The following is a 14,280-nucleotide window of genomic DNA, read 5'->3' as shown; positions in this document are numbered from 1 at the left end:
AAGGGTAAGATTAGGGCACACACAACCAGTTCTCATCGAGTGATCAGGTGAAGTGGGTGATCAATTTAAAGTTTCTGGGTGTCAACATCTCTGAGGATCTATCCTGGTCCCAGCATATTGATGCAGTTACATTGAAGGCATGACAGCCACTATATTTCTGTTTGGACTTTGAGGACATTTGGTATGTCACCAAATAGACTTGCAAATTTCTACATGTACAGTAGAGGGCATTTTAACTAGCTGCATCACTGTCTGATACAGGGTGGGGGGAGGGGTGGGCACGGCACAGGATTAAAATTAGCTGCAGAAAGTTGTGAGCTCAGTCAGCTCCATCGTGAGCGCTAGCCACAGTAGCATCCAGGACGTCTTCAAGGAGCGATGCCTCAAAAAAGTGGCATCCTTCGTTAAAGACTCCCATTAGCTAGGAAATGCCCTCTTCTCATTGCTACCATCAGAAAGGAGGTACAGGAGTCTGAAAGCACACACTCAATGATTCAATAACAGCTTCTTTCCCTCTGCCATCTGATTTCTGAATGGATATTAAACTTACTATAACCCTCTACCTCATTTTTTTTCTCTCTTTGCACTATTTATTTAATTCTACTTTTTATATTTAAAAAATATAATATAAAAATAAAATCAATCAATCGTGTGTATGTGCGCGCGCACATAGGTATATATGTGATTTTGTGTATTTACTATAATTTAGAGCTTTTCATTTATTTATTGTGTTGTATTGCTGCTGTGTAACAACAAATTCTACAACATCTGCTGATGATATTAGACCTGATTCAGATTCTGTACTCACTGGAGTTTAGAAGAATGATGGGGGTATCTCATTGAAAGCTATCGAATATTGAAAGGCCTAGACAGAGTGGATGTGGAAAGGATATTTTGTATAGTGGCTGACTCTAGGACCGGGGGTGGTGAATCTGTGGAATGCCTGGCCACGGACAGCTGTGAAGGCCCGGTTATTGAGTATGTTGAAAGCTGAGGTTGATGGGTTTTTGGTTAGTAAGGGCGTCAAAGGTTGCGGGGAAAAGGCATGAAAATGGGCTTGAGGGGGATAATAAATCAGCTATGGTGAAATGGCGGGGCACAAATGCATCATTCTGCCCAAAGTCTTACGGAGATTTAATAGATGTGAATCATATGATTTTATATATGAATTTATTTAAGGGTGGACCTGGGTCGAGACCTAGATAAGAGGTTTCCTTTAGCAGGAAGGTCAGTAATTAAACTAATTGATAAGAGAAGGAGTCATATATTTAAACCTATTGGTAAGAAAATTAGAGGGTAATTAAGGATTTTTTGCCACCTAAAGAGTGGCAGACACTTGCACCATTGTGTCAAAAGAAACATATTACAGAAATCCTTGTTACTAACTCATGGTACAAGCAGTTGAAATGCCATGATCTCCAATACTGAAGTCTACAACCAGGCAAGAGGCATTAGCCCAAGTATTTTTGTCTGAGTGGCTTAGGCACATTGCCCTGAATGTACTGGAATTTGTGGTTTCCATTTTGTTTCTAAATTCCTTATAGTAATTGCCTATCATTGTGTTTTAATATTAATAAAATATTTTCCTTTTCTCAATTAATTTTGACGTCTTACATTAGAGTTTAAATGTTCTCAGATACAGAGAAGAAACCAAATACAGAGAGTCCTTCATCAGATTCCCGACTCGACATGGATGAGGAATCTTCTGATATGCATGTCAAGGAGGAGAAAGATGAGACAAAAGATAAAATGAGCACTCAAAACACGAAAGGATTTGATGATGATTTGCCTTCTCCCGGCAGTACACATTCAGAAGGAAATGATAGCACTGGAAAGACACAAAAACCGATGAGGCATTTAAAGCGGACTTTATCTAATGACTCAAATGACAGTACTAAGTCACCAATGCTGACGGACTGCCCAAAGACCCCAAGCGGATCTCCTGACCCCTCTCAGCCGGTATCTGAGGGGTCTAACAAATGGATTCACCTGACTGAGTTTGAACTGAAAGGGTTAAAGGCACTTGTGGAAAAACTGGAATCCTTACCAGAGAACAAGAAATGCATCCCTGAAGGAATAGAAGATCCTTATGCCCTTCTGGAAGATATGAAGGTTAGTTTTGTATAATTTTCAGAGGCCTTGACACGGTCATTTAGCCATTTAGGAAGCAGTTTTATTCAAATGGAAGTTGCCATGATTTCTATTATGTGATATATTTTGTGTTGTGGGTTATATTTTGCTAATGATATCATCCTAAGTTTAAGTTTATAGTTTAAGTTTAAAGCTTAAAATTAATGTATCAGTTATCTTTGAAGATTGACAAAATGAATGCAAAATTCCTGCAATAGCTCCATGAATTTGATACAGGAGAGTTAATCTGGGAGAGATAATTAAGAAACCCCGTTAGTACACTAAAGATGACAAACACTTGGTTGTGAAAGTGTTGTCCCTTACTGCAAGAGTAGTTTGAAGAGATGCATCTGACTTGTATACAGTGGAATTCTTATTTAATACCGTTGAGGATGTACGTCTATTTTTTAGGGGTATTTTACAATTGAGGCTTACTCAAAGGCTTACTCTTAAATCCTGTGCAGTTCTTAGCTAAGTGTGGCTTTACTGTTTGGTACAAATGCCTTGTGAGAGTAAACAATCAACACCATTGAGCCCATTCTATCACTTGGTCAGGTTATATCTTATCTATGGGATAGCCTTGGTAACCTATCATTCTTCTTTCTTACTTACCACCCGTTATGCTCCCGGAGTTTAGGGCAGCAGTGAAGGTCCTCCATCTCTGTGTCTGTCCATACAGTCGCACATGGATATAGAAGGATTCTTCAATGCTGTTTCCGTGACAATTTTGTGTTATCCATCAGACTTGTTAGTCCTGAGCTGAAACTCCGAATCTGGAGGACCAGTGGGCCACTTTTAGTTTGGTCTTTACTCTTTGACTTGTTTTGCATTGTTGACCCTACCAAGAGCCAAAGCATAAAGCCCCAACTCCAGCCAACGTAGCTCTCCGCATCGTTGCGGTATGCAAGCCTCCAAATCCTACAGTGAGGTTGTGATCCTCTTGGAGGTATTATTGTTCAATGCCCCTTTAATATCTTTGTTTTACAAAAGTGAGCAATTAACCTAATATGTTATATGCTGAAGTTATACCAGATTTAGTCGACTATGTATTCAGTTACTGAAAATATGATTAAATTAATTTCAAAGTTTGTTTCCAAATTATCAGAGAATTGGGCACTTTTATTCTCCTGTGCCTATCTAGAACTTCAGGTGAAAATGCACCTGTTATCTCTCTTGTTAACAAAGGCTTTTAATGTTGTACTGATTTCAGCGCAGCAGATGTTTACAGTAGCCCTTGCAGAGTGGATAGTAATTTCATCTTGGATCAGCTACACAAGCTTCCAGCTGTAAATTATATTTTCCACTCCTGTTGCTCAAAACCAGTTTGAAGCTAGTGGCTAATCTAGAAAATCACCATTGTCTTAGATAATGTAGTAACTTGGTATTATTTGGTGTCTACTACTTCAAGTTTTGCACAATATTAGTGTGAGATGTGATGGCCAACCGGAGCAGATAGCCACCTGGAATTCACCTGGACTGATGAAACCAATGGATGCCTGTTTGCATAAAGATAGGTGTTCACTGTCTCCATGGACTAATTCTTTGCAAAAAGTAACACAGCATCCTTTATAGGAACAAAACTAGAAAATGCCTGAAGTAAAGCAACCCTCTGAAGAGATAAACGGTCAAAACTTTTGGGCAGTGTCTTGTCACCAGAATGGAGTGCTTCTGACATTTCTGTTTCAGTCTTTGGAGTTTAGCATCATTAGTTTTTCTTCCAACTGTATATGGCAAGTTGATTTACTGATAATTTTCTGTGCTTTATTATTTATAAGTGTCGTCGTTAAATATGTATGAAGTAGTGTTTTTGGAACATCAGCAAACAGTGGAGAAGGATAATACAGTCTCCAAACGTCAACCTTTTCAACTGTTGCACAGTCTGCCCTTAATGCTCTGATTTATTATTGCTTGTCAAAGTTCTTCATTTTACCATTGGCATTTCTTCAAAATAAACATTGTTTAAAAAAAAATGAATTCAATGTTAAGAGTCCATGCCAGAAGCTCCTTTCCATGGTCATCAACTTTGCCACAGTCTGATGACAAAACAGATTTTTTATATCTTTGACATTCTTTTTAACGTAAACTTCTACCACATACCCGTTGCATCATGGTAACTTTGCTCATTTCCACCCCTGCCTCATCTCACTGCTACCAAATCCTCCATCCATGTTGCTCCTTAACTCAATATTTTTACCATTGCTTTCCTGCTCAGCCTTGCATCTCCAAACCTGCCATGCACACCAACATTCATAGCTGTATTGCCTGCATCCTAACTTACACCAAGATTCATTCACCAATTGTCCCTGTGCTTACTAAGCTAAAATTATATTTGTTCTAGTCATACCTTGATTTTAAAATTATATTGCTTTCCTTGTCTAGGTCTGTAACCTGTTCTATTTATATTTCAAGTTCTCTTCAGTACTGATCTCAGACACATAGTTTTAAGCAGTCCGGTTGTGCTTTTAACTTTCTGCATCTTAAAACATTAGATTTCTTCCCTCTTCTCCCCCCCCCCCCCTTTGATGACTTTTTTTTACATTCAGTCTCTTAGATTCTAATATACTTATTTGAGTAACAGTAACTTTTTCAGACGGGTAAGAGATTTTCTCCGTATATTTTCACTCTGTAGCTATCCGATCAAAACTATTGTTTGTGTGTAATTGACTACAGTGACTTTATAAAGTGATCCCCTTCCATCTAGCTGGAATGTAGATGAGGTTTCTTCTGAATTCTGCTCACTTCAGTTTCATATCTTGGTTAGCGGTACTCTGGTGACAAGACATGGGAAACACAAGATCAGAAACTATAGATGCCAGTAAAAACATATTTGAGGTGCTGATGGAAGATGTCAGTCATTGTAGTCATTTTCGTTCAGTGAGAAAAGTGTTCATGGCATATTTTGCAAATGGTTATTCTGTTTAGTAGGGGATGTTTATAAGTATTGGGAGGGTGGTGATTTTTAATCAACTTAGATCACAACTTGGCTGGAATTGTGTCATGATTTCTGTCACAAACTGTTCCAAGTGAGGCACTTAATAACATCTGAAAAAGATAGCCCACAAAGTGCCATCTAACGTGATGAATTTTCCCCATTCAAAATGTTGCACCTAACTTAATTGCTCTATTGCTCTCCATTCATGAACGGTTAGTTACTGCAGTGGAAAGTACCCAAAAAACATAATGGTGAAAAATATCTGTTAGGTTAGGAAATTCTGTGAATCTCCTTTTGGAACTGAAACATGACTAAAGATGAATTCTGGAAATTGGCAATGATCATGAGGTGCATCAAAAAGCATAATGCCTACTAGGCATTGATACTGGGTCTTCAAAAACTATCTGCTGTCTTTAGTTGATTATAAAAAGGAAGAAAGGACAGAGTTAGGTCTTCCAGGCAGCCCAGGGCACTTTACAAGCAGTGAAGGATTTTTGAAATGTTTTCACTTTTTTTGAAATATGAACTTCCACATTTCAAAAGGTGCTCAGAGGAAACACATTTCTACTGATGTCTCCTTAGTTTTATGTGTTCTCAATTTTTACAGTCTGTCCCTTCAGTTCCTCAAACCTAACTACTGAAATTCTAGTTATTTACTTTTAGTCAGTATCGCCAGCAAAGCCACTTTCGGAATGTAGTAATGACCCTCCACCTTGAACTGCTGCAGTCATTCTGTTGTTGTGAGTGTGGATATGCAGTATTTAGACTTGGTTACAATAAAGGAGCAGTGATGGGGTTCCAAATCAGTCTGGTGGTACACTCTAGAAGGGAAACTGTAGGTGAAGATCTATGTGCATGCTGACTTTGACTAAGCCCATGTACACCTCTAGTGAATTTTTATTCATGTCTAGTCATCTCCTGGAATTTACAATTTAAACTGTTGATTTTTTTGATTCACAGTGATAGGTAAGTTTTTTGTCAGGGCCCTTAAATCTTGATATGTATGAAAACCAGTAATTGACATAATATTCTAGATACTGAGCAGTTGACTAAGCTGAACTGGGGACTTTGCACAAGGACCTACTTGGCCACAGTCTCTTAGTACTGGTTGTGAGTGCTTAGGTACTCATGACATCAGTGTTGCTTTCCATCTCACCAGACTTGCTTGCCATTTGCTGTGCCAGATAAATGCCATTATTTTAAATGTCCATGATCTGCAGACACATTCCCCAAATGGATTTCCTTGCCTTGAATGACAGTAAACCTAGAGTAACATGCACACAAAATGCTGGAGAAACTCAGCAGGTCAGGCAGCATCTATGGAGAGCTCTGTTTTACTCTGGATATCTGCAGAGTATCCTGTGTTTCTGCAGGAAACCTGGTATTTTTCTTTATGTTAAGAATTTTTAAAAAATGAAAGGGCTTCTTTTGATCACTCTGAAATTGACTGTGGTCTTTGCAAAGGTTTCCCAACCTTTTTTTGCTATGAACCAATGCCATTAAGCCTGGGGTCCATGGGCCTCAAATTGGGAGCCCCTGCTTTATACAGAGGTTGTGCCGTAATCAAGGTCCCTTTAATGAGATGGCTATCGACTTCTTATCAAACCCAAGAATGTGTTCTTGAGTGCAACAGGGCTTGGAGAAGAGATACAGTAGAATGTTGCTTGGAATAGAACAGTTCAATTATGAGGGGATGCTGGAGAAACTAGTAGTCTGCTCTCTTTGGAGTGGTGGAGGTTAAGAGGGAACGTGAATAAGAGGTAGTCTACAGGAAACTTTTCCCATATCAGAGGTAAATAAAGCTATGGACGTTATAGGTTTAGCGTAGAAGAGACTTAGAGGGGAACATGGGGGACTTCTTCACCCAGAAAGTGGTAAGTACCTGAAATGCACTGCTTGAGAGTGTGGTTGGAGATGGGCTGCTGACATTATTTAAGAAGTGTCAAGTTGAGTACTTGAATCACTTTTTCTTGAAGAGCTATGGACCAAGTGCTTGATGATGGGATTTATACGAAAGAGTGGGTGGAGGTCAGTATGAATGAGTTGGGCTGAACAGCCTGTTTCCATGCTGTATGTGTCTATGATTTTATGACTTGTATCATATATATTTTATAAAGTAGCATACTATGTTGTACCTAGCCAGAGACATTTTGAAAGTTCAGAAATGCAATCAGCCAAGGTAATCAATCAGCCAATTAACTAAGTTCAAAACTTAAAGGTATTAAAACTATATTTTGTAATTAGACTCAAGCTAATAGTATTTGGGGCTGACTACAAAGAAAACCAATTACAACACAGAGCTTGTGATCTTGATAGCACTGATCTCTTGTCATCTAATGTTGCTTAGGGTCAGAGATCATTCAACAGCAATAATGATGGCAAGTAAACTGAGCTGCCAATCTGATCAAAGATTCTGCAATACAATTTTTACTGACAACATTTAGGCAGGCAGATGAGTATAAGGTACAAGTTGAAATATAAGAGAGTGGAGATCTCAGCAGAAATGTTATCTCTTTATTCCCCTCCATAGATTCTGCCTCACTTGGTGAGTTTTTCCAGCCTTTGGTTTGTGTTTCTCAAGATTTCCAGCATCTGCAGAATCTCTTGTTTATGTGACAAAACTAACCTTTAAAATCGAACATATTTGAAACGTGTGAGGGAATTGTTTATTAAATTAGATTTTTAAAACCAAAGAGATTTGTACGCAGTCAATATGGATCAGTATATAGTAAAACTGATGTGCATCTTGTGTATCAAAACTTTATCAATTTTGACATCTGATTGATGCAGAGAAGAAACTCCCCGGTAACATATCCCTTCCTCGTTTAAGAGTTGCATTATGCTTGGGCTTGGCAACCTGCTTCCCTTGTTTCATAGAGCTATAGTCAAAGACTAGATGGGTTGAAGGGCCTGTTTATCTGCTGTAGTGCTCTGTGATGATCTGTTATTTTGCCTAGTCCCATAGACTCAAACATGGATCATAGCCCTCCATACCCCAACTATCCAAATTTCTGCTAAGTGTTGAAATGAACCTGTATCCAACACTTACACTGGCAGCTCATCCCACACTTGCACCACCCTCTTGAGCAAAGAGTTTTTCCCCTTAGGTTCCCCTTAAATATTTCACTTTTCACCCTTAACCCATGACCTCTAGCTTTAGTCCCAGCCAACCTCAATGGAAAAATGCTTTCTTGCATTTACCCTACCTATATATACCCCTTCAACACACACAAAATGCTGGTGGAACACAGCAGGCCAGGCAGCATCTATAAGGAGAAGCACTGTCGACATTTCGGGCCGAGACCCTTCATCAGAACTAACTGAAAGGAAAGATAGTAAGAGATTTGAAAGTAGTGGGGGGAGGGGGGAATGCGAAATGATAGGAAAAGACTGGAGGGGGTGGGATGAAGCTAAGAGCTGGAAAGGTGATTGGCAAAAGTGATACAGAGCTGGAGAAGGGAAAGGATCATGGGATGGGAGGCCTTGGGAGAAAGAAAGCGGGAGAAGGGGAGCACCAGAGGGAGATGGAGAACAGGCAGAGTGATGGGCAGAGAGAGAGAGAAAAAAAAACAAAGAACTAAGTATGTCAGGGATGGGGTAAGAAGGGGAGGAGGGGCATTAACGGAAGTTAGAGAAGTCAACAACACCTTATATACTGGCTGGGTACCCTCCAACCTGATGGCATGAACATTGACTTCTCTAACTTCCATTAATGCCCCTCCTCCCCTTCTTACCTCATCCCTGACATACTTAGTTCTTTGTTTTCTTCTCTCTCTCTGCCCATCACTCTGCCTGTTCTCCATCTCCCTCTGGTGCTCCTGTCCTCTCCCTTTCTTTCTCCCGAGGCCTCCTGTCCCATGATCCTTTCCCTTCTCCAGCTCTGTATCACTTTCGCCAATCACCTTTCCAGCTCTTAGCTTCATCCCAGCCCCTCTGGTCTTCTATTATTTCGCATTTCTCCCTCCACCCACTACTTTCAAATCTCTTACTATCTTTCCTTTCAGTTAGTTCTGACGAAGGGTCTCGGCCCGAAACGTCGACAGTGCTTCTCCTTATGGATGCTGCCTGGCTTGCTGTGTTCCACAGCATTTTGTGTGTGTTATTTGAATTTCCAGCATCTGCAGATTTCCTTGTGTTTGCTCTATATATACCCCTTGTAATTTTCTATAACTATTTAATCTCCCCTCATTCTCCTACACTTCAGGGAATAAAGTTCTAACCTAAGTGTTTTCTTTTCACTCAGATTCTCAAGTCCCAGCAAAATGCCTGTAAGTTTTCTCTGTACGCAAGCTTATGATTTTTCTCGTCGTTAGGTGACTGGAATTGCACACGATACTCCAAATCACACCTTATTAACTTATAACCTCAGTGTAAATTTAATTGAGGACATGAGCATGGCAGGTTTTTCTCTCTGAAGGAGCAGTCTGCAGGACATGATAGAGAAACATGATGGTCTTCTGACACTCAGATCAGCAAATCTGGCTTGTAAATTGAGTTAGGCCTCATCAACAAAGCATGATTTGATGTAATGTCAGAATCAGGTTCAATATCACTGGCATATGTTGTGAAATTTGTTAACTTTGCGGCCGCAGTACAATACATATAATATAGAAAAAAACAAATTACAGTAAGCTTTAAGTACATACTTTCCACAGTAAATCTGTAGACATTTGCGAGTGTTTTGGTGATGTACCAAATCCCCTCAAACTCCTAATGAAATATAGCCGCTGTCTTGCTTTCTTTATGGCTGTATTGATATGTTGAGACCAGGTTAGGTCTTCAGAGATGTTGACACCCATGAACATAAAATTGCTCACTCTCTCCACTTCTGATCCCTCTGAGGATTGGTTTGTGTTCCCTGGTCTTGCCCTTTCTGAAGTCCACAGTCAATTCTTTGCTTTTACTGACGTTGAATGCAAGGTCTTGCTGCGACACCACTCAACTAGCTGGTATATCTCACTCTTGTCACCATCTGAGATTCTGCCAACAATCAGCTTGGAGGATTAAGTGAATATGAATCAAAAATTATTTTCATGTATCTTTTGTTTAATGTTGATGATTAATCAATTATGGTACCCAGAAGGCAGTTCTCAATGTGTGAAGCCATATGCTTCTTTCAAGCATGGAAAGATACACAAGCCCATAAGATGCATGGGTTTGTGGCTGATGTTGTACTACAATTCTATTTTTTCTGTAGGGCCCTGCAGATCCTTTGAATCACATTGTGTCCAAAAACATGCTGACCTCAGTACTGAAGATACTCAGTGATGATTTCCAACCCTCTAAGGTGGAGCATTTCAAAAAATTTAGTCCTCTTCTTAATGAAATTTCTTTTTTCTGAAGGAAACAGCATTCCCCTTGTCAGTCCCTCTCAAAATTGTGAATTTCTCACTTAGATCACACCTTACTCTTTGGAGCTAAATTATATCTAGCAGAAAGCTTTTTGCCAAATGATTGTAAATGGGGTGAACCATCCAGACATGCAGCTATGTATTTGCTTTCATGCATGCATGCAGGAGTGAGATGTCTGGATAATCTTGTTCCAACTCAGTTCCGCTGCAGTACTCTATATTTTAACTGAGGCTGAGAACCCATCCCAGATAGACCTGGCCTTAAATCTGGGGTTTTATTGGTCGGTATTGATGAAATTCATATATTTAAAAAAAACTTTTGGTGCTCTCCTTTTTAGGATATCCTCAAATACAAGAGAAACTATTGCACTCACAATCAATAAAATATAGCATATTTGAAAGAAACTCCTTACTTGATTTATAGCTGATTCTTGTCACTTTTATCCATAGTTTTTTTTCTACTTTTGATTCATTGTAGGGGGTACAATGTGCTTTGTCCAGGAGATTGTTCAGCTGTATTTAAGATTCGAAGTGAGGATTCACAATTGTGCTTGATGCGGACCTTGCTTGATAGGTCACTGAACAATGTGCATGATTGCTTTTCCTAGCCAGTTTTCTCCTTCCTAATCTAGTAACTAGTGGCCAATCAGCTTCTACTGTCCTCATGCATAAAACAACTCAACTGATACATACAATAGAGTTCCAATTGAGAATTTATGCTTTTTCAATCTGGCACCTCACGGGGGAGCCTATCATTTTAGGCAACACTGCAGTATAGACCCAGGATCAATCTAGGGTTTAAAAATGAATTTTTAAAAAAGTTGTACATTTCACAACATTGTCTCTTTTATTTTGTTAAGCTGATTCAGTTTCTGAAGAGAATGCAGATTAACTTTTCAATGTTTTGTAAATTATTTAAGTAATTTAAAGTTGGGTACGGTTATTGGATTCTAGAAGCATCCCAGATTGCTAGCCGCTGAATTTCTTGAAAGAATAATTTGTAAAATAGCTATTGATTCTATACTGGAAACCTAAAAGTCAATCATCATTTGGTTCTATAATTTCTTATAATTACTATTACTTCATCAATGGTCAGCTACAGCTCAGTTGATTGCACTTTTATCTCTGAATCAGAAGTTTGTGATTTCAATTCCCACTCCAGATACTTAAACACAATAATCCAGCTTGCTAGTTCAAAGGCAGGCAGCATTGTCAAATGTGTTATCATTCAAATCACTTTTAAACCTCGCATGTGTCTGCTCTTTGGTGTGAATAGAAAAGATCTTATAGCATTATTTTTGAAGATCAGGAGAATGGGTCTCTGGTGCTTTGTTCATAATTTTATCACTAAGTAAGTTGCATAAGGTGAACAAATTTATTTGTAAGTGATTGTTGGGTGCAGTTTGATTGCTATGTTATCTATACTTCAAAAATTATTTCACTGTTACAAAACATTTTAGAATAACCTAAGACCATGAAAAGTTTAAAAACATCTGTGTTTCTACTTGACACTGATGTATGAGGCAACCAATAAGGAAGGCTAAATGAAGATAGATGGACTGTGTAATTTTCCACCACTGATATCATTAGTTTTGATGTAGCTTATGTACATAGAGATTTTTTTTCTCTTAAAACTGTTCTGCTGTTATCTAATGACTGAGAATTTGTTGAAAGATGTTGGGCAAAGTTGAGTTTAGACTGGAATGAAAAAATTCAGCTCCTTGGCTGTTCTTGACCGATGGCTATTGAGCCTCAAAGTAGGCAAGCTTTTACGCTGTTGATGAGTTAGATGACAAATGAGTTGTTGAACTGAAGATCACATATTTCTTAAATGGAAGCCTTGAAGACTTGCATGATGAATTTGCAAGTTTAGTAGTGTAACCAATAAGGTTATTCTGGAAGAAAAAAAGTGTTCCATGAAGCCACCTCAAAGCCAGCCTGTGCATATTAGGGAAGATAGAGCAGAAAAAAATGTCTTGTTCTGAAAGAATTCACAGCGTAAACAGTTAAAACTTTGATTCATGTGTTGATGAATGGGTCTCAGCCTGGAATATTGAACATCCCTTTGCCTCCACTAATGCTGCTTGATCTGCTATGTTCCTGTAGCTGTCTGTTCTTTGCTCAAAGCTTAAACTTCTAGGATGTTCAGAATATGCAAACATCAACTAGGGAAGAGCAATCAATAATCATAAGAAGTTCTGCGATTATCCAGTTATTTATAAGAGACTGGTAAAGGGTGGACTAGCTAAACTAATTCCTATTCTAACCAAGTCTGAGGACTTAATTCTTTTGATCTTTGAATCTAAGCAGTACAGTTAAGCCATACGTTGAGAAATTATTTACTTTGACTGCTTCCTGTATGACCTGGATTCATCCACATAGTTGCAGGCACTCATGCTTTTCCAACAGCAGCAATCACTGTGTAATTTAATTTGTAAAGATTCAGCCCAGCCTGATCCAACCTGAGCACAGGGGTATACGTTTTGATACCTAACAGCCATCGCTCCATTGGTCTTGGATAGGTGGTATTTGCAGGCAACAAAACCTGTATTAAACTTGAACATGGTTCTCCAATGGGCTCTCTATGCTAACTTCACACCTTCATGAAATATTTGTGGTATAAAGCAATTGATCACTAACGCTGCGATATCTATGTGATAAATTGGAATTAGTAGTCTACAGATATTTTTTAACAGTGTCAGAGAACATTATAATGAAATAAGACACTTTTTCACATTGAGCAAAGCTACTGTGATCACCCCAATATTTTCTCTGTTACCATGGCAACAGTTTCTTAGGTTTATCCTTCACAATGTTAAGCCTCTTACTGTTTGCTCCATTAAACAGCCACTTGACAAAGTACATGCAGCAAAAAAGCTTTTAAGCAGCCATTTGATATAATAACTCAGGCAAAGAAGACATGTTTATATATTGCCTTTCTCTTCACTGTCAGGATGTCCCAAAGCACTTTACATTCGATGTTGTACCGTAGGAAACCTAACAAAATTTGTGTCACCATACTGCCACAGACAGCAATGTGATAATGACTGGATTGGCAAAAAGCGTGTATGTGAGAAGGAGAGTGTGGAATGCTCAGGAATGTTGCTGAGGGTAAGGCAGAGAGAAAATCCCAAGGAGAGACAGAAGAATGGACACATAAAACTGGGGATGAAGAGGAAAACAGGCGACTGAAGCAGAAGGATGCTCAGTTACCTGGGAGGGACAGTGTTCTTTGGGACAGCATTTGGAAGGAAGTTGCCCATAATACAATGGTTGAATGTCCTAATTTGTAATGGAAAAAAATAAAGCTGCTTGTTCCCAGTTAATAATTAGGTACTGAAGTTTAGTAAAAATGTTTCAAAAAAGCTGTAATAAAATTCCCAGCTATCAAAGGAAGAATGGTTCTAAATAAAATAGAGAACATCTCCCTTTGTAATTTAGATTTATTTAAATAATGCAGTGCCACTGAAGAGTCAAATGTATCAAATGAAGTATCATGCTGTGGATAGACTTTGAATATTCCCAGAAGCTGCTTTGGACATAAAACTGATACTGTCAGTACTTGCATTAGTCATTCTCTAAAATTTCATTATGCTTGCAACACACAGAGTTCTGGAAGTCCTGATGAAGGGTCTTGGCCTGAAACGTCAACTCTTCATTTATTTCCATAGATGCTGTCTGACCTGCTGAGTTCCTCCAGACTTTTGTGTGTGTTGCTTTGGATTTCCAGCATCTGAAGTCTTTCTAGTGGTTTTGTTCTTTATATTTGCATTTATTTTCTCATTCAAACTATAAATTTTACACTGAAATTCTAAGATATGAACCTCTTGTTCTCTTGTTGCTGCCTCATGCATTTCATAAGTAAAG

The 14,280-nt window shown here is 38.7% G+C and overlaps 1 protein-coding gene across 8 annotated transcripts in view; it reads left to right on the top strand.

Moving 5' to 3' along the window:
• The window catches only part of kdm2bb (lysine (K)-specific demethylase 2Bb), a 237,774-nt gene that overhangs the window by 116,597 nt on the left and 106,897 nt on the right, over positions 1–14,280 (top strand). For all 8 annotated transcript variants that reach the window (XM_059988188.1, XM_059988189.1, XM_059988184.1 and 5 more), the window contains one exon: positions 1,637–2,112. In XM_059988188.1, the coding sequence (XP_059844171.1) occupies positions 1,637–2,112 (476 nt within the window). The remainder of the gene's footprint in view (positions 1–1,636; positions 2,113–14,280) is intronic.

This window comes from Hypanus sabinus, chromosome 13, assembly GCF_030144855.1.
Source record: "Hypanus sabinus isolate sHypSab1 chromosome 13, sHypSab1.hap1, whole genome shotgun sequence".
Lineage (NCBI taxonomy): Eukaryota > Metazoa > Chordata > Chondrichthyes > Myliobatiformes > Dasyatidae > Hypanus > Hypanus sabinus.
This window is presented reverse-complemented; position numbering and strand designations above follow the sequence as displayed.